This window comes from Chiloscyllium punctatum, chromosome 27 (assembly GCF_047496795.1).
Source record: "Chiloscyllium punctatum isolate Juve2018m chromosome 27, sChiPun1.3, whole genome shotgun sequence".
NCBI lineage: Eukaryota > Metazoa > Chordata > Chondrichthyes > Orectolobiformes > Hemiscylliidae > Chiloscyllium > Chiloscyllium punctatum.
In genome coordinates, this window is record NC_092765.1 from 11,161,716 (window position 1) to 11,186,602 (window position 24,887).

At 40.6% G+C, this 24,887-nt stretch overlaps 1 protein-coding gene across 1 annotated transcript in view; it reads left to right on the forward strand.

The window, feature by feature from the left end:
* Positions 1-23,787, forward strand: part of LOC140453410 (receptor-type tyrosine-protein phosphatase U-like) — a 476,064-nt gene extending 452,277 nt beyond the window's left edge. The window contains exons 33-36 of the mRNA XM_072548057.1: positions 799-924; positions 15,182-15,333; positions 17,144-17,279; positions 21,969-23,787. Coding sequence (XP_072404158.1) covers positions 799-924; positions 15,182-15,333; positions 17,144-17,279; positions 21,969-22,040 — 486 coding nt within the window. The 3' untranslated portion in view covers positions 22,041-23,787. The remainder of the gene's footprint in view (positions 1-798; positions 925-15,181; positions 15,334-17,143; positions 17,280-21,968) is intronic.
* The last annotated feature ends 1,100 nt before the right edge of the window (positions 23,788-24,887 follow it).

Consider the following 24,887-nt stretch of genomic DNA (forward strand, 5'->3'; position numbering starts at 1 on the left):
AACCCTGTATTCCGCATTCTTATTTGTTCTTCCAAAATGGATAACCTCACACTTGGCAGGGTTGAACTCCATCTGCCACTCCTCAGCCCAGCTCTGCATCATATCTAAGTCCCTTTGCAAACGACAAATGCCCTCCTCACTGTCCACAACTCCACCTATCTTCGTATCATCTGCAAATTTACTGACCCACCCTTCGACTCCCTCATCTAAGTCATTAATAAAAATTACAAACAGCAGAGGACCCAGAACTGATCCCTGCGGAACTCCACTTGTAACTGGGCTCCAGGCTGAATATTTACCATCTACCACCACTCTCTGCCTTCGACTGGTTTGCATCAAGACAATTTTATGCGCTACTTTAATGGAGACAAAAACCAATTTGCATTAAATGGGCTGACATCTCTACAAATATACCAAATAAAGGAATTAAAATTCACTGCAAAAATATCACTCTGTTATTTCTACTATAGCTCAACATATTTACTTTATGATACAAAATAGGCTACAGTTCTAAACCAAAATAAATGCAATAAGCCATACAGGATCATAATAAGATACACTCAAATTTTGAATCTCATTGTTTTTAAATAGTACAGAAAGTGTTAGCCTTGCATTGTGGTGCATATACATTGCTATCTTAAAATGCAATAAATCCTATAGTTCCTGAATTTTCTTACATTGTAGCATTGATCATTTTCCATTTTGTCTTGGGGAAGAAATATCTCCACTATTATGACTTCATATATATTTGGTGATATATTAGTTTTGGCTTTTGTTTTCTTGCTTGTCACTTTGCAGCCAGGCTTGCAGTATTGGCCAGAGAGTGGAGTTCAGCAGTATGGACCCATACAAGTAAAATTTATCTCATGCAGAATGAATGAGGAAATCTGTGACAGCATGTTTGAGGTCCGGAATTTATCACAGGTAAGGTTCTTTGAAATTTCTTACTTCGGAATTACTAAGTGAGAGTGATAATTAGGAACAGTGAATGCTAGCAAGACTCAACCAAAGAGCATCCATGGAGAGAGAGAGACAGAGAAAAACATAAGTTCATGTGTCGCATCCATCAGTGTTCTGTGAAAAAAAGATAGCCAAACTGAAATGCTAACTCTGTTTCTTTCTCTATAGACAATGCCTGAGTTGTTGAGTGTTTTCTACATGTACTGGTTTTAGTTTAGATTTTCAGCATTTGTGGTAGTTTGCTTTTACTTAAGAGAAATGGCACAAACACCTGATTGTTCACTATAATCAAGACATTTTTTTTGTGTGAATTGTAATGTATTTAGAAAATAAATCTAGGTTGCAGTTGGAATGCTCTGTATTTTATCCATAATGCCTTGAAAGCGCCTTGATATTTAACACTGTTGTTAAAATAGAGCTTTTGTAGTGTATCTCCACGTTTTGGGCTCAACCTCAATGCTCATTATATACCATAATCCAGGTCCAGTGCAGTCTTCAACTCTGTTGTCTCTAGGCCCTAGGCAGGCTTGCTACTTATGGGCTAAATTTCACTATGCTGCAGGAGGAAAATGGACAGTTGAGGATCACCTACTCTGCTGCCACTCCATTTTATTGTTCAACTGATACCTGGTGAAAATGAACTGCACCCACGATGTGTCTTTCTATCCTTTTACAACCCATTCTGTGGCTACAGAATGCTGAGAAGCTGTTCTGGGGGAGGTAGTCCCAGCATCCAGGCAATAAATGAAAGGCCAAAACTTATTTTTATTGGTTAGTTGTATATGAGCATTACAAGGAAGGCCAATGTTTGTTCCTTTCTATAATTTCCATTGAGAACATTGTGGTGAAACACTTCTTTGATCTGCTGAGACATTTGGTGTAGGTTAAACCATAGTGCCAATCAGGAGGCAGTTCCAAGGCAATGATACAGCAACAGTGAAGGAATGGTGACATTCCTCCAAAGATCATGTGCAGCTTAGAATGGAACACACAGATGATGGTGCTCCGATGCATCTGCTACATTGCTGCAGTGCACCTTGTCGATGGTCACCTGTTAGAACAGAAGGCTTTATTATTGTTCTCATCCTTCTAAACATTTGTGCAAATTAATTCCCTCAATTTGTCAATTACACAGATGCAGTAGTATCACAAGTAGTTCAGAATGATTAATGAGCAAATGAAATAAGAGGTGTAGGTAAGGGGGGAGAGAGTTCAGTAGAACTTGTTTAACCAACATGTCACAGAGGATGATTGAGATCATCAGTTCTTTTCTCATTAACCTATTTTTTAATCAACTTGTTCAGATATGTTGTTACATACCTCTGGAACAGGTGGGACTTGAACCCAAGCATCTCAGTCAGGGGTAGGGACACTACCACTACAAGCGGGTGAGAGGTAATCAGTATAACTGGGTTCTGGAGACTGGAAAACAGCTGAAGTCAATTAATCAAGATTTTTTTGAATATCTGGGCTCTGTGGCACAGTGGTTGTACCCTAACCACTGAGCCAGGAGACCTAGGTTTAAAGTCCCACCTACTATAGAGATGTATGATAACCTTTCTGAGTAGCTTGACGAAAAAATAATTTAGGGGTTCTTATGTTACAGTGATAGTGTCCCTCCCACAGGAACACGAAAGCTGGGTTCAAGTCTGAACTGTTCCAGATATGTGTCGTAAAATGTCTGGACAGTTTGATTTTGAAATATCCATAAATACAGGTACACTGAGTGCAATTTTGAACAAAGAGTCAGGCAAGTGGAATTTTAATACCTTTCCAAACATCTTTATTTTGTTTGGAATGCACATAACATTTAACTGAAAAGTATTATTTAAATTCTAAATTTCATCCAGACCAATATAGGGATAAACAGATCTCCACTAGATTGCAGCTAAAGTCCTACCTGTCCATCTTCTTTCCTATTTATCCGCTCCACCCTTCCCTTTGACCTGTCACTATCACCACCAACCCCCCCCCACCTGCATCTACCTATTGCCTTCCCAGCTACCTTTCCCCCAGCCCCAACCCCCAACCTCTTATTTATCTCTCAGCACCCTTTTTCCCCTCCCCATATTCCTGCTGAAGGACTTATGCCTGAAACGTTGATTTTTCTGCTCCTCAGATGCTGTCTGAACTCCTGTGCTTTTCCAGTGCCACACTTTTTAACTCTGATCTCCAGCATCTGCTGTCCCCACTTTCTCCTGCAGCTAAAGTTACTAAATTAAGGAAACGAGCTGTAACAGGCTTTTCTATAACTGAAACTGAGTGAAATGGGAGCATATAGTTAAATGCATATCAGTGCAATTCAGCATATGAGTGTGCCATTGAACAGAGTGCTAGGAGTTGGGTTATTAAGAGAGGTTGGTGCAGAGGGAAAGGAGGTGCTCCTTTGGTTTTTGTATCTTCACTCTGGAAACTAGTTCTTACCTTACTGCTTGTGAAGAAGCCATCTGTCTGATGAGTAGTTTATCTGTCTGATGGTAAGTCATTAATATCAACTAAAGCTGCCATTGCTACCACCTCTAGTGGGATGCCAACACCAGACACACATTGCCCTGCCCTTCCTTACCAGCATTTCACAAGGACTGTTCCCTATGGGACACGCTCCACTCGTCCTCCACAATCAACATGGCTTTTTAGCACACAGTCTCCTAGTTCTAGATTCTCCCAGTAGAGGACATGTCCTTTCCACACCCCCATGGCTCCTTTTTGTGGATTTGCAGAAGGTGCCACACTTGCCTGTTTACCTCCTTCATTCTCGCTATCCAAGGCTCCAGACATATTTTGTGGGTGAAGCAGTGATTTACCTGCACTTCAATCCAGTCTATTGTATTCACTGCTCACAATGTGGTCTGCTCTACACTAAGGAGATGCAACACTGACTACATGATTGCTTTACAGAATACCTATGTTCTATCCAAAAAAGTTTCCACATGCTTCCAATTGGCTGTGACCTGAACACACCACCATCTTCCCTGACCAACATTGGTCTTGAATCTGTAGCAGTGCACTAGCGAGGCTCAGAAGAACAGCCTCTTGTCTTCTGTTTGGGGACCCTACAGCCATTAGGGCTCCATATTGAATTCAATAATGTTCAAGCCTGAGGACCTCCTTCTATGTCCTTAACCACATCACACCCCAGGTTCTGTCATGACATGGGCCGTTTTTGCACAGCAAACCAAGTTTTGACTACTTATAATCCCCATTATCAGTTTTTTTTTTTGCCTTCCATGCCTTACTATCAACCTTCCCTTTCTGTGCCCAATTTGCTTTCTCTCTCTGATCTCCATCTCCATCTATTTTCTCACTCCTTTCATCCTCCCTCACCCCACCATCTCTATATATACCACCTTTTCCTAACTATTAACATTTCAGAACCGGTAACCCTGTTACCTCAAACTAAGCAGTGTAGTTACAGAGTAAGGGGATGCTCATTTAAAACTGAGATGTGAAAGAAGTTCTTCACTGAGGGCAGTGAATGTCGGGAACTCTTTACCCCAGAGAATTGTGAAAGTTATTTCATTTAAAGTATTTAACAAGTAGTTGGATTTTTGAAATGTTGGAGAATTGAGGGCTGAGGAAAAATCTCATGAAAAAGGTTGAGGCCTGGGACAGATTAGCAGGACAGACTTGAGAGATCAACAGATCATTCTCCTCTTATTTCTTAACATCTTATAAAGAAGCCACAATGGGATTATAGTTAAATGATTGGCCAAAGATCCCTCAAATAAAGAATAATGTGGGAATAACTATTGACTATTTGAAAGAAAGAATAGATTAAAGAAGAAATTATCTAAATGATGAGTGCAGGTTGTCTTTTGAGGAAAAGTTAGACAGAAGTCCTGTATCATTAGATGTTAGAAGAGTAAGAGTAAGAGGTGGTTTGATTGAAAGATATGAAGATCCTGAGGGACTTGATAGGGTGAATGTGGAAAGGACATTTCCTCTACTGGGAGAATCTAGAACTAGGAGATTGTGTTTTGAAAATAAGGGATTGCCCATTTATAACCCAGAATAGAAGAACCTTTATTTCATTAGGGTTGTGACAATACTATTGCTTAAAGAGGTGTATATTTGTCCTAGTTTTCTTTTATGAAGAAAGATTAAGACAGCAGCCTGTTCCAAGCCAATAAAGTAGATGGCCTGCAGAGTGTTGGGAAACTTTTTTCAAGTTGGAACAATAGAAGCAACATGAATGTGTAGAGTCAGGCTGCCACAGAATAAGGGTTTTAGTTTAGCTTTTAGCAGTTGTTAGGTTTTTGAAGCTGCCATACATCTCTCCCTATTATAGCAAACACTTGAATTCTCTGTCTACAAGAAATTTTCTTTTGATTTTTATTCCCCCCGGACTAGAGAAACATTGCATGTGCGATAATTTATTTTATTGAATTTGCCTTTGCCAAGGATATGTTTATGGAATATTACTACACTGGAACCAGTTGGTGTTTAGTAGTTAAATAATCTGCTAAGTTTTTCAATGGAGTTAGTTATACCAGTAACTCTGCTCCTAATTCAGATATTCATATGTATGTATTGTTGTGGACCAAACAAAACCCTACCAAAATATATTATGAAGATAGCCTAGACCTTAACCTTTCCTTCTTTTAAAGGCAAGTACTAGGTGTTGCATTCCAGTTGCAATTTGATTGGTCAAACAACCAGTCTTGAAGCAAAACACACTTTATTCATACACTACAGTTAAATACAACAAAAGCAGAAGAAATTGATATAACAAACTCCATTGGAAAACTTAACAGAATAATACATTATTTAACACCAAACAGTAACTGTTCCAATAAAATAACATCCCATCAACACATTGGCAATTTCAGTAAAATAGACAGTCACCCAAGGCTGGAATCAAGCCCAGCTCCCTGGTGCTGTGAAGCAGCAGTGCTAACCACTGAGCCACTGTGCCACCCTTGGTCTGGTTAGTTTTAACTTCAAGCTTTTTTTTTCTTTAATTTATTAATGTTAACCTGACTTGTTTTATTTTTATCTCTCCGTTATCCATTCTCTTGGATTTGTTCCTAAATCTGACTGCCACTCTTATTTTGTTTCCATATTTTTAACTTGAAGCCTGTTATCTTGACTTTTTAAGTATTTGTTCTTTTGTGCTTTTCACACTGTTGGCTTTATCCTGCAAAGATTTAAAAAGAATGCTCATTTTGATCAGTCTACAAAATTCATTTGGCTTTCATTAACAGGACTTGGCCAGAATGTCGACTTGTTGAGTTTGAATGTAAATCCTAGGATGTGTGTTGCCAACTGCAGTATGCTAACCTTGGTTGGGTATACATAGCCTGTTTCTTAAAATGAAATGGTACATGCCAAGTATTAAAGAGCACTGAATCAATAGCAGGAGCCAAAGAGCTCAGTCCAGAGGCTAATTGCTAGGATCACATTATAGTTCTATCTCCATTGAGTACTTCTTCTGAACCTACTCACACTATTAGAGGACCACGACAAAACCTGATAAGAGGAGTTAAGAATTCACTGCAACATTAGCTCTGCCTTTTTAATATCAATGTTGACCACAGGCCCAATAATGAAAACAGGAGCTTATCTCAATATTCAATATCTCACTATTGAAATGATTACTGGTCCCATTTCAGGAATCCGCTTTAAAATACATAAAATAGCTCAGCCAGATTTAGTAATGTTCAGGTCACCCCTGTTAAGTAAGGAGCAGTCTTCCCATCAACAGATTTGTCAAAGCATCTGCAACACTAATTTGTTCCCATGCATTAATCATCACCTTAACAGGGAATTTGAGATAGGGGATATTTAATCAGGAAATAAGATGCTGTGTGGTGCCTTGCCATTGTCTGGACTGTGCCCAATTATGACCATAGTAGGAATGTTTGTGGATGGCTTTCCTGCTGTGAGACTAATTGAGGCCCGTATGTTGGTATTTAATGCACACTCAACTGTGGCCTGTGCCCTTTGCTGTTTCCTGAGTTTCAGGTAGGTGCATTTCCAGCAGTTAGCACCTCTACGTTGATGACCATGAAGAACTGCTGGCCTTTGATTGGGTTACAGCTCTCCGATTGCAAGATTTCCATCCCTGGGAATTGAGCCCAGGATCCCAACTGGGACTGGCAACTTAAGTATTGAGTTGGCATTAAATTGTATGAGACTTCCCCAAAAGTGTTGACAGAGTCTCTTGGACTCCCTGTTACCTGGATTACATTCCACACCTTGTTTCTCTTTTTGATTCACTACTTTTCGTTAATTATCTGACATTTCTCTGCATTGAATTACATTTACCAAACAAACTTACGTGCTAACAAATTCAACTTTTTCCAAACCTGAATTTGTTATTTCTTTGTCTGTGCTATGCCTCTCACTGAAAGTAATTAACATTTTGCTGTATGAGTGCATTGAACTGCTACATATGAATCCATCTGGTGGCAGCATAAAGCACACAGAACCAAGCAATGGTACTATTGGCTATTAATTTCTCGTACAACCACTGTTGTTCACAGAGCAGCATGATGGGTCTATCTTTTTCTTGTTAAAGCTTCATTTCTTTACCAATTACACTGACAGAAGACCATAGGCAAGAAGGTCCATTCAGGGAGGCCTGGCTTATAAAAAGAGTGTCAGTGACATTAACACTCTGGTATCTGTCTCTGAATTTGACAGTGCTAAAGTCAAGGACTGTCCATGTGTAAATAAAGGACAGCCTGGTGATAGGATATCAGCCTCTATGGAGTTTTCACCCTGAATAGTGGTTGAAAATTAATTCAAGTATGACACTAACCATTTCTGGATAAATGCATATCCCTACCACGCAATTTCAGTTTTGCAAGAAGAGAAGCAGAGATAGAAGAGTCTCATTTTGAAGATGATAGTCATCTGCTTTATCTTGGGGGTGGGGCGGGGGAGGAGGGGAGGAGATAGAAAAGAAATAATGAAATGCCTTTTATTCATTGAATTAATTTCCTGAAGGACCTGTCACTGGCTGCTATATTCCTCTGGTTTGTCTCTGTTTACAGCAAGTAAACATACCTAAGCCTCACTTTCTCTTTGGAAGTATGTTGGATGAGGCTGGAGGTTCTTAAAACAAGCTTGCAATTTGCCATTTGGATAGAGGACACATGTTTGTCAGTTGTTGCCATTATTGGTAGGTTGCTTTCTCTCAAGCTCTTATTAACATTTTTGCTGGGATCTTAATACAGGTACATTAATTTCACCCTGTACAAGCAAACCATTTTCCTAAAAAAGTAAACTTGATATTTCATGACCAAATTATTTGTTTTCATTGCAAAAGATAAATATGTTCTCTAAACTCTTCTCAATTCACTTCTTAACTCCAACTACCACTTGTTTTCTAGCTTTTTCTTTCTCATTAAAACCTCAATTGTGTCATTGCCACCCAACCCGTAGAGGCTCTTGTGGTGTAGTGATAATGTCCCTACCTCTGAACCAGGAAGCCCAAATTCAAATCCCACCTGCTCCAGAGGTGGGTTGTAACATCTCTGAACAGGTTGCTCAGGAATATCTCCACCCTGCTCATAAATCCAAGATCATCCTTGTGTGTTGATATAAGACACATTTTGTCAGTGCAAATTGACTATATTGTGATTTATGAATTGTGGACAGTGTTTGGATAACACAAGCCTTCTACTGAATGTGTATAACAATTTTCTATAGCTATCTTCAATAGCATGATTTACTATAGCACAGGGTTGCAGAGGAACACAACTGCCATATTATAATGCAGAACGACCAGTTGTCACAAAGGAGGTTTTTGATAGAGATTGTACTGTCTCTCCTCATTCTACTTGAACCTTCTGTAAAGTTTAATACAGCTGACCTCCTCCATACTCCAATTCTCACTCCTCTGTAGTCCACATTCCTGATTTCCCACTTAGCTGATTGCATTCCCTCCTGGCCCAATTAAACTAGTGTATTCCCTGGAATGCATATTCACTTTGGGAATGTCACAAGACTCCACCTGTTTATGCTTTTTACCCATTTATTTTCTCTTTCTGGATCACACACCCTGTTGGCAGAGGATCAGCTAATGATAACTACATCTGTTTATTGTCGCTTTTCTTGGTGATATCAGGGTCTATGTTTGTTCCATCACCTATGACTCCTTTGTCACTTCTGCATTTGACCAAAGCAAGCATCAAAAAGCACTACCAAAACTGGAATCAATGGGAATCAGGGAAAATGTGTCCTTTAATTGGAATCATTTCTGACATGAAAGAAGATGGCTGTAGTGATTGGAAGTCAATCATCACAGCTCCAGGACATCTCTGCAGAAGTTTTCTGGGTTAATTTCCTTGGACCAATAATATTTAGCTGCTTCATCAAATACCTTCCCTCCATCATAAAGGTCAAAAGTTGGGACTTTAGCTGGTGACTGAACAATGTTCAGCAGCATTTATGACTCCTGAAATACTAAAGTGACCAATTTCCAAAAGTAGGAAAACCTGGACAATATCCAGGCTTGGGGTTGACAATTCACAAATAAGGGTCAAAGAGTGTGGTGCTGGAAAAGCACAGCCAGTGAGGCAGCATCTGAGGAGCAGGAGAATCAATGTTTTGAGCATAAGCTCTTCATCAGGAATGAGAGGGTGGCCCAAGGGGCCTGAGAGATAAATGGGAGGGGTGTGGGGCTGGGGGGAAGGTAGCTGAGAATGCGATAGGTAGATGAATTTGTGATGGAAAGTGATAGGTCAGAGAGGAGGGTGGAGCAGATAAGTGGGAAGGAAGATGGAGAGGTAGGACAGGTCAAGAGCACTGCTGCCAAGTTGGAGTTGTTCACAAATGAGATTCATGCCATAGAAATGCCAGGCAATGACCATCTCCAGCAAGAGAGAATCTAACCATTCGCCTTAGACATTCACCAGGGATCACCATCACTGAATTCCACATGATCAATATCTTCAGGATTACTATTGACCAGAAACTGAACTGAACTAGCCACATAACCAATGGCTACAGGAGTATGTCAGTGACTAGGAATCCTGCAGTGAGTAGGCCAACTCCTGACTCCCCAAATTCTGCCTACTATCTACAAGTTGTAAATTAGGAGTATGATGCATTACTCCCCACTTACCTGGATGACTGCAGTTCCAAAAATATTCAAGAAGCTTGACACTGTCAATAAAAAGCAGCCCATTTGACTGGCCCCACATCCATAAATATTCAGTCCCTCTACCATCAATTAAATAGCAACAGTGTGCACTACATACAAGGTGCACTAGCTACAAGATGCACTGCAGAAGTTCACCAAGGCCACTTAAACAGTATCTTCCAAACCCATAATCATTATCATCCAGAAGGACAAGAGCATCAGAACACAATCAACCCTGCAGTGTTCCCCAAGCCACTTACCATCCTGACTTGGAAATGTATCACTTTATTTTCAGTGTCACTGGATTTAGTTCCTAGAATGGCATTGAGGGTCCACCTACCCCAAATGGACTGCAGTTGTTTCAAAAGGCAGCTCACCACTGCCATCTCAAGGGCAACTATTCAGAAAATGCAGGCCCAACCAGGATGACTGCATAGTTTCACAGCAAGGAATTCAATTCTTATTGACAACTGTTTTCTTATGACTGAGTTTCTACAATGTACAGATGATCAGGAGCCAAGGAATTTACAAGTTGAGCACGATTAGTTTTCCAGGAGATAGTAAGGACTTCAGATGCTGGACAGTCAGAATCCATAAAGTGTAGTGCTGGAAAAAGCGGAGCAGGTCAGGCAGCATCCAAGGAGTTGACATTTCAGGCAGGACCTTTCATCAGGACTGCAGAGGGGGAACAAGACTGTGAAATAAATAGTAGGAGGGACATGGAGCTAGGAGAAAGGTAAGTGGGATGGCGATTAAATGGTTGCAGATAAGAGGTGATTGTGATAGGTTGGAAAACGTGAAGCAAATAAGTGGGAAGAAAGATAGAAAGATGGACAGATAGGTCAGGAGAACAGTGCTGAGTTGGAGGGTTAGATCTGGGATGGGGAGGGGAGATGTGAAAACTGGTGAATTCAATGTTGAGGCCATGTAGTTGTAGGCTTCCGAGGTGGAAGATGAGGTATTCTTCCTCCAGTTTGCAGATGACCTTGTTTTGGTGATGGAGGAGGCCCAAAATGGACATGTCACTGGGTGAGTGCGAGTGGGAGTTGAAATGGATGGCCATTGGAAGATGCGGTTGGTCGGTGCATACGGATCTGAGATGTTCCCTGAATGGTTCCGTGAGTTTGCACTCGGTCTCTCTGATATAGAAGAAACCACATTGATAGCAACGGATGCAATAAATGAGGTTTGAAGATATGCAAGTAAATTTCTGCCAGACTTGGGATGATCCTATGGGGCCTTGGATGGGTGGAGAGGGGGTGGGGGGATTCTGTGGGCGTAGGTTTTGCACTTCTTCCTGCAGCAGGGGAAAGTGCCAGGTATGGAGAGGCGGTTGGTGGAGAGTGTGGACCTAACATGGGTTGATTAGTTCTCTGTTAACTGAACAAGTTGGAACTGGAAACCAGTTGCAAAGACAGTCAGAGAGAGAGAGGCATGCAAGTATATGCAGTTGTCCTCCCCAGCAGAAATTGCCTATGTTCTATGGTCTAAAAACAACTCCAGTTTAGGTTTGAAGAAAATTTGCTACCTTCTCTGCAGCAGTTGAAGTGAGCTGTGACTTTTGAATTAATAAATCAGACATATTTACAAGTGAACTGAACTGATTTCCAGTTTTTCTACCTTGATCAATAATCTATTTTCCCTAATTGGTTTTGTTTGTCTAAGGAGAATTTTATAAATGGATTATAGTTTTAGTTAATGTTATAATGCAATGGTTTATATCTGTTTACTTTGTAGCTATACTCTAATTATTTATAAAAAAAATTTGAACACAAATGTGGTCCATGCTTCCTATGCACCTTGATCTGAAAGTCACGCACATTTGAGGGACTGTGCATACTTTTATGTTTAAAAAAACTCCTTATATGAATATTGGGTCTTGATTTACAGTGCACTGCTTCAGTAAGTCATAATACCCAAAATTACCAAATGTTCTTGAAGGGAAAAATTGTCAAAAAATAATTTTTTAGTCTGTTGAAAAGAAAAGAACTAAAACTTATGTTGAAAGACCATTACAAAAATTCTGTCAACAGATGGAACAAAATCAACCTTTGTTTTTCGCATCCATTGATAGAGGTAAAGTATTGAAGTAAAATTCTGAATTTAAATGTTTTGACTTTTGCAGCAGAACATCTCCAAATTCATGTGAGATTTTATCCATGATATATTAAAGTCTACTGTACAGCTATGTGGAATTAGACTGCAATGCCAGATTAGATTGACATTCCAAGTTTTATTGAGCGCTTACTGTACACTTAAAGTGTAATAAAACCTACTGTGAATAAAATGCTAAAAAGTAAAGAAATCCTTTCATACCAACAGTAGAACTCCAGGCTGTGCACAGAAAGATTATAGAGAGCAAGAGATTGAGGATGGCAAAGATATCTCAAGCAATCCTGACAATGAGGTCACCCTCTACCTTACAAAGCATCAACCTAATTGATATTACAATAGCACTCACTGCAACAAATACATAAAAAGTGAAAATTCAACATATGGTTTTGCTAATTCACTCGCACATACAACTGGCTTGCCTGTTTCCTAGTGACAGAGCTATGAATAGCTAGCAGTGACTTCTTGTGCTGCCAACAGGACAATCATACAATGCAACTTAGTCATATTAAATTTGGAATATTTAAAAAACATTAACTAAGAAATTCAAAATTCACTCCTTGCCAAATCAAATCCCCAACATTTCTTTTTAATTTACTCGTGGGATGTGGCTGGCTGGACAGCCAACATTTATTGCCCGTCCCTAGTTGCCCTTGAGACAATGGTGAGTTGCCTTCTGCCTCAGTGCAATCCACATGCTTTAGGTAAAGCCCACAATGTCCTTTTGGAGGACATTCCAGGTTTTTTACACAGCAACAGTGAAGGAACAGTGATACCTTTCCAAGTCAGGATGATGTGTAGCTCGGAGGGGGATGGTGGTGGTGTTCCCATATATCTTCTGCTTTATCCTACACATTAGAAGTGGTCATGGGTTTGGAAGGTGCTGCGTGAGAAACCTTGATGAATTTTCATGGTGCACCTTGTCAATAATACACTGCTGCTACTGAGCATCGGTGGTGAAGGGAGTGGATGTTGTGGATACGGCCTCAATCAAGCAAGCTGCTTTGACTTGGATGGTGTCAGGTTTCTTAAGTATTGAAGCCGCACCTACCCAGACATGTGAGAAGAATTCCCACACACTCCAGACTTATGCCTTTTAGATGGTGGACAGGAGTTGGAGAGTCAGGAGGTGACTGCAGTATTCTCAGCCTCTGAGCTGCTATTGTAGCAATTATGTACATGTAGCAAATCAAGTTGAGTTTCTTATCAATGGTAACTCCTAAAATATTGATAGTGGGGGATTCAGTGATAGTAACACGAGTCAATTTCAAGGTGTAGTCATGATTTGGAGGTGCCGGTGTCGGACTGAGGTGTACAAAGATAAAAATCACACAACATCAGGTTATAGTCCAACAAGCACTAGCTTTTAGAGCATTGCCTGATAAAGGAGCAGTGCTCCGAAGGCTGTTACTTCCAAATAAACCTGTTGGGGTACAACCTGGTGTTGTGTGATTTTTATCAAGGTGTAGTGGTTAGATTGTCTCATTGAAGATGGTCACTGCTTGGCACCATGTGGCATGAATGTTACTTGCCATTTGCAAGCCCAAGCCTCAAAATTGTCCAGATCTTGTTATGTTTGAACATGGACTGCTTCAGTTTCTGAGGAGTTACAAATGGTGAACATTATGCAAACATTGGTGAACATCTCCATTTCTGACCCCATTGTGGCCAGAAGGTCATTGATAAAGCAGCTGAAGATGGTTGGGCTTCGAACGCTGACCTGATAAAATCTTGCAGAAATGTCTTAGAGCTGAGATGACTGACCTACTACAACCATAACTGTCTTCCTATGTGCCAGGTGTGATTCCAACTAATGGAGAGTATGCTCCTTGTTTCCATACTCTGCCAAATGTGTCTTCAATGTCAAGGACTATCACTCTCACGTCACCTCTGGAATTCAGCTCTTTTGTCCATTTTTAAGCCAAGACTGTCACGTGGCCAGGAGCTGAGTGGCCCTGGTGGAACGCAAACTGGGCAAGTTATTGTTGAGTGGGTGCTCCCTGACTTTTTCCTGAACTTTACTAATGATCGAGAGTAGGTCAGTAACTAGTGGGTTTAGATTTGTGCTGCCTTGTGTACATTACTGGCAATTTTCCACATTGGTTAGGTTGATGCCATTTTTGGAATGATACTGCGAGTAAGGCTAGGAGTGCAGCAAGTTTTGAAGCACAAGTTTTCAGTTCTATTGCTGGAATGTTGTCAGGGCCCATAGCCTTTGCAGAATTCAGTACTTCCAATTCTTGATATCACGTGGAGTGAATCAAATTAGCGGAGGCTAACATCTATAATGCTTAAGACCATTAGTGGAGGCCAAGGTGCATCATCCACTTGGCACTTCTGGCTAAAGATTACTGCGAATGCTTCAGCCTTATCTTTTGCACTTGTGTTGAGTTCTTCCATCATTGAGAATGGGGATTTTTGTGGAGCTTTCTCCTCCAGTGAGTTGCTTAATTGTCCAAGATCATTTACAACTGGATATGACAGGACTGCAGATCTGTTGGTTATGGAATCGCTTAGTCTGTCTATTACTTATTGCTCATGCTGCTTGGCATGCAAGTAGTCCTATTTGGTAGCTTAACCAGGTTGACACCTTATTTTTAAGTACACCTGGTGCTGAGCATGGCATGCCCTCCTGCGCTCTCCACTGAAACAGGATTTATCCCATGGCTTGCTGGCAAGGTTAAGTAGGGGGTATATGCCAGGTCATGAGGTTGCAAATTGTACTGGAGTACAATTCTGATGTTATTGATGATCCCCAGTGCCTCATGGTTGCTCAGTTGTGATAGTTCTATTCAAAGTCTAACTTATTTAGCAGCGTGATAGTGCTACACAGCATGATGGAAAGTACTCTCAATGTGAAGGTGCATCTTAAACATCTTCCACTTGAAATCTATTGACTAAATAAATTAATGAAGAGGGTTATTATTTCAGCTGCTATAATAAATACACAATTACAACTTGAGGTTAAATTGAAACTCAAGTTCTTAACACTAATTATTCACGTTGTCTTGGTTACAGGAAAATTGTCTGACAGTGAAGCATTTCCAATACCTTCAGTGGCCTACAAACAGTGGTGTACCCAAATGCAAGAAATCATTCTTCAACCTACTGAGGACAGTTGAAAAATGGCAGGCAAAATGTGGTGATGGACGAATTGTCATTCACCGTTTGTAAGTAATTTAGCCATTGGCCATTTCTCATATTTGAAATAGGTGACCATATATGTTAATGGTTGAGATGTCTAAAGGTTAACGTTGCATGTTTATTGATGGCGCAACACACTTTCAACTAAAAGACTAAGACCTCAAATCAAGTATTCAAACTCCCAGTAGTTGTCTTGTGAACAAATTGCTATCTAAATATTAAATATTTTATCTCATTATGTGAGAAAAGTGTCAAGACCACTTGTTTCTAGCTTGCGAAAATATGTCTGTTTGATAAACGTTCAGCTATTAGCAGCTGTGGACAATATTTTGATTTGAATTGACATGTTGCAAGTCAATTGCAACAATGAAGAACTTAAAGAATAAATTGAGAACTTTTATTTGTTAAATAAACTCTTGTTAATCTACTTGTGTAAAAATTAAATACTATTTTAAACACTTGTCATGACAAGCTCCCTTTGGAAAATCTGCTCTAACATGTCACTTTAATACTCACAAACTGTCTATGTAAATCCTCCAAAAGTTCGCTTTCTTCTGTTTTCCTTTTTTATCAATTTGTTTTTGTTAGACTGAGCTTATCAGGTTCTGGCACTGTACCTGAACACAGTATTCAAAGCTCACATTTGAAGATTTTCATGTTAAAATCTCATCTTAACTGTGGTTTAAAGTTACCTTTGCTTCCCTATGATATTTTTCATTGGTTGTCTGACTGGATACGAGCTGAAAATGTGTTGCTGGAAAAGCGCAGCAAGTCAGGCAGCATCCAAGGAGCAGGAGAATTGACGTTTCAGGCATGAGCCCTTCTTCAGGAATGCTGCCTTCTCCTGCTCCTTGGATGCTGCCTGACCTGCTGCTCTTTTCCAGCAACACATTTTCAGCTCTGATCTCCAGCATCTGCAGTCCTCACTTTCTCCTGTCTGACTGGATACCAAAGAAAGAGTTCAAAGTTCCATTTTGAAAGAAAGAGGAAAAAACTAAGAATACCAGACTCTTGGATTAGCAGCAGTAACAGGTTTTCCTGTATTTTCCTGAATCACATTGACAGGCTTAAAAAGGCAGTTGGTAACTGCAGGAAAAAGCCATTTATTATGATTTTTCACACGGCTAATTAAAGGCCAGACTCACTATCAAATTAAGGTTGGTGGATCAACTGAGGCCTTCCAGCTTGAAAGCAGCTGCATGCATGTAGTGGAAGAGAAATGATGAAGCTCTTTCAAACATGTTAAATTTGAAATTTAAAAAAATAACCTTTGCTGTCAAGCTACCACAGCAGGGGACAAATATATATACTTAGGGTGACTGGGAAACCCCACTGTAGTAGCTACTGCTGCATCTAAGCAGGCAGGGTGAGCCTGTAGGCCTGCCTGGAATGCTGACCTCCCCAATGAACTGCAGGGAATCTACTTTTGGTAGCTAAACTACCCATGAGGCTGGAACCTATCAGTTTAATTCAGTTGGCCTTATGTGGTTGCTAATTAGTTTTATTAGTTACTTGCTGTATTCAGGTGGGTATGCCTACCTCTCCACCTTATTTTGGCTCTGGGAAAATGGCTCAAGAGAAGGATGGTATTGAGATAGCTGACATGCCAGTTTCTTGGCACTAACAAGGTAACTTTCAGCACTTCCCACATGCATTTCTTTCCCAGGCGAGGCTACAATTCAGCGTCCCATTTCTGTCAATTTATTATAAATGCTTCATTCCTAATGGCTGTAAATTTGTCCAACTGTACATTTGGATGAGTAATTCTGGTAATGGGCAGGAATTTTAATAGAGGAAAGATTAATAGCCTGTTTAATCTTCAACTGTCTTGTTTAGGAATGGAGAAGGGGACAGTGGAGTACTCTGTGCTTTGATTTCCATCATGGAGATGATCAAATACCAAAAGATGGTGGATGTTTTTCGCACAGTGCTGACATTACGCCACAACAAACCAAACATGGTTGAATCCCTGGTGAGTGGAACTGTGAGATCAAACCAGAAGTGCCTTCCAAAATCCATAAATCAAATTTTCACAGAGACAGGATTGGATTTACACAAATATGAATTTATGGGGTTGCAGCCTTTGAATGTGAAGTGCTTTCAGAGACGGGTAGTTTTGTGATATGTGTGTATGTATTTTCTATCTGTTAGTCAAAGATGCACATTGTAAGGGAACTCTGCAATTATGACCTCAAAATCTGGTGGTGATAGGTTAATTGAAACTTTCAAAATTGGGATCATTAGATTAGTGTGAGATTATACTGATGACTAAAATTCAACACTGTTTCATAATTGATCATTTAATTCCAAGTTTTGATCAAAAGCCAAATTTAAAGGCATACGTTTTCGTACAATTTGCAAAGGCTTCATACAATGCAGGTTTGGTGACATCTCACATCTACTCATTGAGATTTGTATAGCAATTTAATATATAGGAAATCAGGTGGAAGACTACACTTAGCCCGTCAGTTGGACTACAGTACTCCAAAACTCTGCAATTTTCACCCATGATATTTAGAATTTATATATTTACAAATAGTCTTTTCTGACCACAGGATACTCCAAATAAAGTTCCTTTGTGCTGCAGTCTTTGTTGTAATGTGGGAAATACAGCAGCCAATTTATCTATTTCAACATTCTGTATACAGCAATGTAATAAGAGCAGATTATCTGTTTTTGTGATACTGACTGAGGACCAAATACTGGCTAGGACACCAGGGAAAACTCTGGTGCTCTTCTTTATATAGAACCTTAGAATCATTGTTTTCACCCCAAAAAAGTTAGACAAGGATTTAATATTGCTTATTAAAATAGCATTTCTTAGAGTCATAGAGATGTACAGCACAGAAACAGACCCTTCAGTCCAACCCGTCCATGTCGACCAGATATCCCAACCCAATCTAGTCCACCTGCCAGTACCTGGCCCATATCCCTCCAAACCCTTCCAATTCGTATACCTATCCAAATGCCTTTTAAATGTTGCAATTGGACCAGCCTCCACCACATCCTCTGGCAGCTCATTCCATACACACACCACCCTCTGCATAAAAATATTGCCCCTTAGGTGTCTTCTATATCCTTTCCCTCTCACCCTAAACCTATGCCCTCTAGTTCTGGACTCCCCACCCCAGAGAAAAGACTTTGTCTATTTAGCCTATCTATGCCCCTCATAATTTTGTAAACCTCTATAAGGTCACCCCTCAGCCTCCAACACTCCAGGGAAAGCAGCCCTAGCCTATTCAACCTCTCCCTATAGCTCAAATCCTCCAACCCTGGCAACATCCTTAAATCTTTCTGAACCCTTTCAAGTTTCACAGCATGTTTCCAATAGGAAGGAGACCAGAATTGCATGCAATATTCCAACAGTGGTCTAACCAATGTCCTGTACAGCCACAACATGACCTCCCAACCCCTGTACTCAATACTCTGACCAATAAAGGAAAACATACCAAACACCTTCTTCACTATCCTATCTACCTGCGACTCCACTTTCAAGGAGCTATGAACCTGCATTCCAAGGTCTCTTTGTTCAGCAACACTCCCTAGGACCTTACCATTAAGTGTATGAGTCCTGCTAAGATTTGCTTTCCCAAAATGCAGCACCTCGCATTTATCTAACTGAAACTCCATCTGCCACTTCTCAGCCCATTGGCCCATCTGGTCAAAATCCTGTTGTAATCTGAGGTAACCCTTTTCGCTGTCCACTACACCTCCAATTTTGGTATCATCTGCAAACTTACTAACTATACCTGTTGTGCTCACATCCAAATCATTTATATAAAGATGAAAAGTAGTGGACCCAGCACCGATCCTTGTGGCACACCACTGGTCACAGGCCTCCAGTCTGAAAACCAACCCTCCACCACCACCCTCTGTCCTCTACCTTTGAGCCAGTTCTGTGTCCAAATGGCTAGTTCTCCCTGTATTCCGTGTGATCTAACCTTGCTAATCAGTTTCCCATGGGGAACCTTGTCGAACGCCTTACTGAAGTCCATATAGATCACATCTACTGCTCTCCTCATCAATCCTCAAAAAACTCAATCAAGTTTGTGAGACATGATTTCCCACAGACAAAGTCATGTTGACTATCTCTAATCAGTCCTTGCCTTTCCAAATACATGTATATCCTGTTCATCAGGATTCCCTCCAACAGCTTGCCCGCCACCGACGTCAGGCTCATTGGTCTAAAGTTCCCTGGCTTGTCCTTACCACCTTTCTTAAACAGTGGCACCACGTTAGCAACCTCCAGTCTTCCAGCACCTCACCTGTGTCTATTGATGATACAAATATCTCAGCAAGAAGCCGAGCAATCACTTCCCTAGCTTTCCACAGAGTTCTAGGTTACACCTGATCAAGTCCTGGGGATATATCCACTTTTATGCATTTCAAGTCATCCAGCACTTCCTCCTCTGTAATATGGACATTTTTCAAGATGTCACCATCTATCTCCCTACATTCTATATCTTCCATGTCCTTTTCCACAGTAGGTAGATAGGATAGTGAAGAAGGCATTTGGTATGCTTCTGCATTCCTCAAAACTTCATGCAATTATCATTTAAGCAAGTCTTTGGAGTGAAGCAGTCAAAAATGCTATTCATTCAGCTACAAGTAAGACAGCTTTGACTTTGGATCAGGTAACACTAAATCATGATCAGAATTTAAGGTTCGGGCTGTTTTTATTGTTTATAACTTCCCTGTTCAAAATTATTGACTGAAGTCCATCATAACACTATATTGCCACTGATGCACATCCACTGTAGCCTACACTGAATGAAAATTTAAGGTACACCTTTTTCTTTAAGATGGAGCACCTACTGAATATTAAATGACTGTCGTAATAAACATCGCTATTGTCTTTCAATTTATTTGGAACTACAACAGAGTGCTTTCTATGATAATTATAACATAGAGCTATTATTTGAAATATCACAAGCAAAATAAAAGGAGTAATATTTGTGATGAATTGTTCCCAATACAGAGAAACCTCGATTATCCGAACGAGATGGGCAGGCATGTTTTGGTTGGATAATTGATTATTCGGTTAATTGATTCAATGCCTCTCCTCTGGGGCTCGATGTTTTCTGAAGTTTCCTTTTCCTCGTTCTGCCTGCCTTGCTCCCTCCCTCTGTCTCAGGGTTGGTTTCTGAGCAGACACACACTTGTGTGTAAGGGAGCTGCAGTATTGCTGAAGCCTCCCACCACCCCCCACCAATCAGTTCAATGGGATTGACAGCGAGCACTTGCTTAGTCCGCTCCCTGATCAAGAGACTAGGCAGCAGCACACCGCGGCGAGCCCCCACCTCCCCCCACCCTGTCCACCCCCACTCACCAGACACATCCGCCCCCAACCCCGTCTCACCTCACCATCTGTCCACCTCCCAACCCCGCCCCATCCTGCCCCAATCCGCCCCGTCCGCCCCCCCCCAACCCTGTCCAAAACCTACCCCCAAACCGCTCCCACCTACAGTCTGCCTGCCCTGACCCCATCCGACCCAGCCGCCCCCATGCGCTCCCGCCCCTGTCAACCCCCCGTGAGCCCCTGTCCACCCACATCCGCCCCATAACCCCATCCTACACTGCCCTCCCGTCTCTCCCCACCCACTGTCCATGCCCCCCCCTTCATCCATTAGCACCACCCACCCCCCCCCCCCCCCCCCCCAACCTCCCCAGGTCGGCCAGACTTGACAGTAAGACTGCTGCTGCCTTTTGGGTGGGGGGGGGGGAAATGAGTGGCAAACTAACACACACCCACACAACTTTTTACTGCAATGTTTTGACAGGTTCCACCTTTGCCCTGTACAGGGTAATGTTGAAGAGATTATCTGGGGAAGTGGAGTTTAGCGTACACCCCTGCGTAGAACTCCAGGGAAAGTGTGGGGAGAGAGAGAGAGTGCGGGTGGTCTGTCATTTGGAGATGGTGCCTGGACTCCCATCAATGTCCAGGACTGTTCTCAGCAGCATTTCAGTGAGCCGGGTTCATTTTTAATCATTGGAACCAAAAGACGCGATCAGTGTTGAAACAGCTCTTTGATGTAATGTTTCTATCGGGACCTTGAGATCTTCTTCAGATAGTCTGAAATTCAGATTATTGATATTCAGATAATTGAGGTTCCTCTGTAACTGTTTCTAAAGAAACATGCTGGTTTGGGTTTCAATGTACAAAAATGTGTCCTGTGCTGCAATCATTTAGGTTTGTCACTGGCAGCTGCATGTTAGATATTTACAGGAAGACATAATCAGTTATTTTGGAGGGAGTGTTGAACAGATAACTTCAACCAACTAAAATTCTATTTATAAGAGAAAACAGAAACCAAGTGCTGGAAAACCTTAACAGCTCTGGCCACATCTGTGCAGAGAGAAACAGAGTTAATGTTTCAAATTCAGTATGGCTCTTTAAATAATTTCAAATGTGGACGTCAGGTGAAGCCAAAATTGAGATAAATTTGATGCCCTGCTCACCTGAGAAAAATGGCCAGTCAGGCTTGGTGCCAGAGAATGACAAACGACCCTGGAAATGTACAGTAAGAATGAAGTAAGACATTTAGTCGACAGGAAAAGAACGAGGAAATTTGCAAGACTGAAAAAAGCTGATAGGGGAAATTTTAGATGGTGAAACTAGATCTAGAGCTAAACTTGTATTTTTGTTTTTTTTATTTTTCAGGAACAGTACCAGTTCTGCTATGACATAGCACTTAAGTACTTGGAGTTCTGGGAAGCAAATGGCAAAGAATAATCAGTAGCCTAAAAGCATGGTTTTTTTTGTTTAACTATATCTAACATGCTTTATGATACACAGATTGGATTGCACATTCTTCAGTACCTGACTGTCAATCCAGATCTGGCCTAAACCACTGATCTTCAGCCAATATTTCAAATAGATGCCATGCAGTCGTGAATGAGTGAATTTTCCAACTGTTGCAGGTTAAAACTGCTACATTTTACCTGCACTGAAAAAGGATTTCAAACATGGCCTTTGCTGAATTCTGTTCAGGACATGGTAGTAAGATTTTTTGTAATGTGCTAATTGATGTCTTGTCTAAGTGGCTTTTCTCAACAGTTGAATTTATCATCTTCTGTGTGACTTATGTTGCAATGATGGTGGTGGAAAATCTCATTTTTACTTTAGTTTTGAATTATTTCACCTTTTCTCACTCAGGTAAAAATTAATTTTCCCTTTCATTTGGTGATCTGAGGCGTTTAACTCTGTGCAACAATTTACAGCCAAGGATTTGAGCTTTATTCATAATTTATGACTTATTAGTGATAGGCAGCATAGCTTTGTGCAGGGCAGGTTGTCTCAAACTGATTAAATTTTTTGACGAAGTGGCAAAAATAACAGGGTAGGTTGATGGATGTTGTTTCTGTAGGTTTTAACAAGGCCTTTGACAGGGTCCCTCATGGCAGGCTGATCCAGAAGGTAAAATCACATGGGAACCATGGTGAGCTGATAAGATTGATTCAGAACTGGCTTGGCCATATTAGATGGAGTAGTGATGAAAGGGTCTTCATCTAATTAGAGATCCAGGTAGTGTTCAGCAGATATCAGTGCTGGGACCCTTATTTGTTTGTGTGTGTGTGTGAGAGCACATATATATATGTGTGTGTGTGTGCACGTGTATAAATAAATAAATGATTTGGAGTATGATGTAGGTGATCTGGTCAGTACATTTGTGGATGACCCAAATATTGTGGGACCTGTGGTTGGTGAGAAAGATTGCCAGAGGATACAGAAGGATCTAGATACGCTGGAGACTTGGCAGAGAAATGGCCAATGGAATTTAATCTGGACAAATGTAAGGGAGAAGTAATCAGTAAACAGCAGAAATCTTAGAAGGATTAACAGAAGAATCTAGATGTAAACATCCACACTTCCCTGGAAGTGGGAATCCAAGTGAATAAGGTGGTCAAGGCAGCATATGGCATGCTTGCCTACATTCGGGAAATAGAGTATAAAAATTGGTAACTCATGTATCTGTAGAGAACTTTAGTTGGACCACATTTGGAATATTATGTATAGTTCTGGTTACCAGATTACTTTGGAGTGGGTACTGAAACTGGTTTGCCAGAACGTTGTCTGGTTTGGAGGTTTTTAGCTAATGAGGAGAGATTGGGCAAACCTGGTTTGATTTTACTTGAAACATCAGAATCTGAGAGGCAACATGATAGAAGTTTACAAAATTGAGAGGCAGGGATAGAATGAATAGTCAAAGTCCTTTTCCCAGGATAGAAATATTAACTACTAGGGGGTATGGATTTAAGGTAAATGAGGGAAAAAATAAAGCAAATGAGAGAGGCAAATTTCTTTTTAAATACAGACTATAGTAGGGCATAGAGGGATATTTACCACATGAGGCAAAAGATCTTTCGTTTGGAAAGGTGCTGTTTATCTGTGCATACTTGGTGTGCTGTATGGCCTGTGCCTATTGCTGTATTGTTGAATATGATTCAGTGAATCTTTTTAAATTATATTATGTAAAGAGTCCTGACACTTTTGCTTCAGTGCTTCAGTGATAATGTCAGCTGGATTTTTGCTGAAAGTGAAACAATAAATGTGGAATGATTGCAAACCTGTTTCAGTGGACTTTGTTTATTTATTTTTTAAAATCTGGCAATGCTTAAGTTGCATTATCCAGATGGCTTCACAAATATTTAAATTATAAGGGCTTTTAGTCATTTGGCATTCTCTTTTTCATTTCTTCCCCTTTTCCACGACTCATCTTGAACGCGGTTAATCATTGGAGCTTCCAATAATTGTAAAAAGCCCCCTCTTGGGTCTAAAGGTTTTGGTCCATATAGCAATGTCATAACAACTTGGATACCATTCCACTTTTATCATACACATTTATCACCCTGCAAAGCAACAGGAAATACTCACAATGACATTGATTATTTATAAGTCCTATAAACCAAAATCTGCCTCAGGTGGTCAATTCATCAACTGATCTCCTGGTAAAGTTTCAAAGCAGCTAACCAGACCCTTCTACTTGACTGCAGAGGCAAATTGTTTACAATGTCCTTTTTTCTATCTCTTATTTTCGGTGACTGTATGCCATATTAGGTAATACTTATTCTGGCCTTTAATTGTTTTTTAATTACATCACTATCCTGTTCAAAATTACGGCCAAATGTATTTTCCCTGGATCCCATCTTCAAGGCCATGTTTGAATAAAGATCAGCAGTTGTCAAAGTAATATCTCTATGTCTCAATGATGGAATGTGGGAAAGTGTTTTATAGTCATAGAAAGACAACTTGTTTGGCCTGAAATAATTTCAGATTCTTGGCAAAATTCTGTGGGTCTTCCCATCCTGCCTTCCTGAAATATAGTCCATCAGGTATAAGTTTCTTCTCAAAGCCCATTTCGCCAGCAGCAGACAGCCTCAGCATAATTGGTTTACATTCACCAATGTGAAATTTGAAAAATAAAATATCTTTGGGTCAGGGAGCACTATGCATTACATAAGCCACATTGACAGATCGAGTTCATGAATCCTTATTAGCAATATGCTCATCTGAATGAAGGAAACACTTTAGTTCATTCAGCCTGAGGCTTCCAAAATTCTGCCCTAATATTGCCACAGT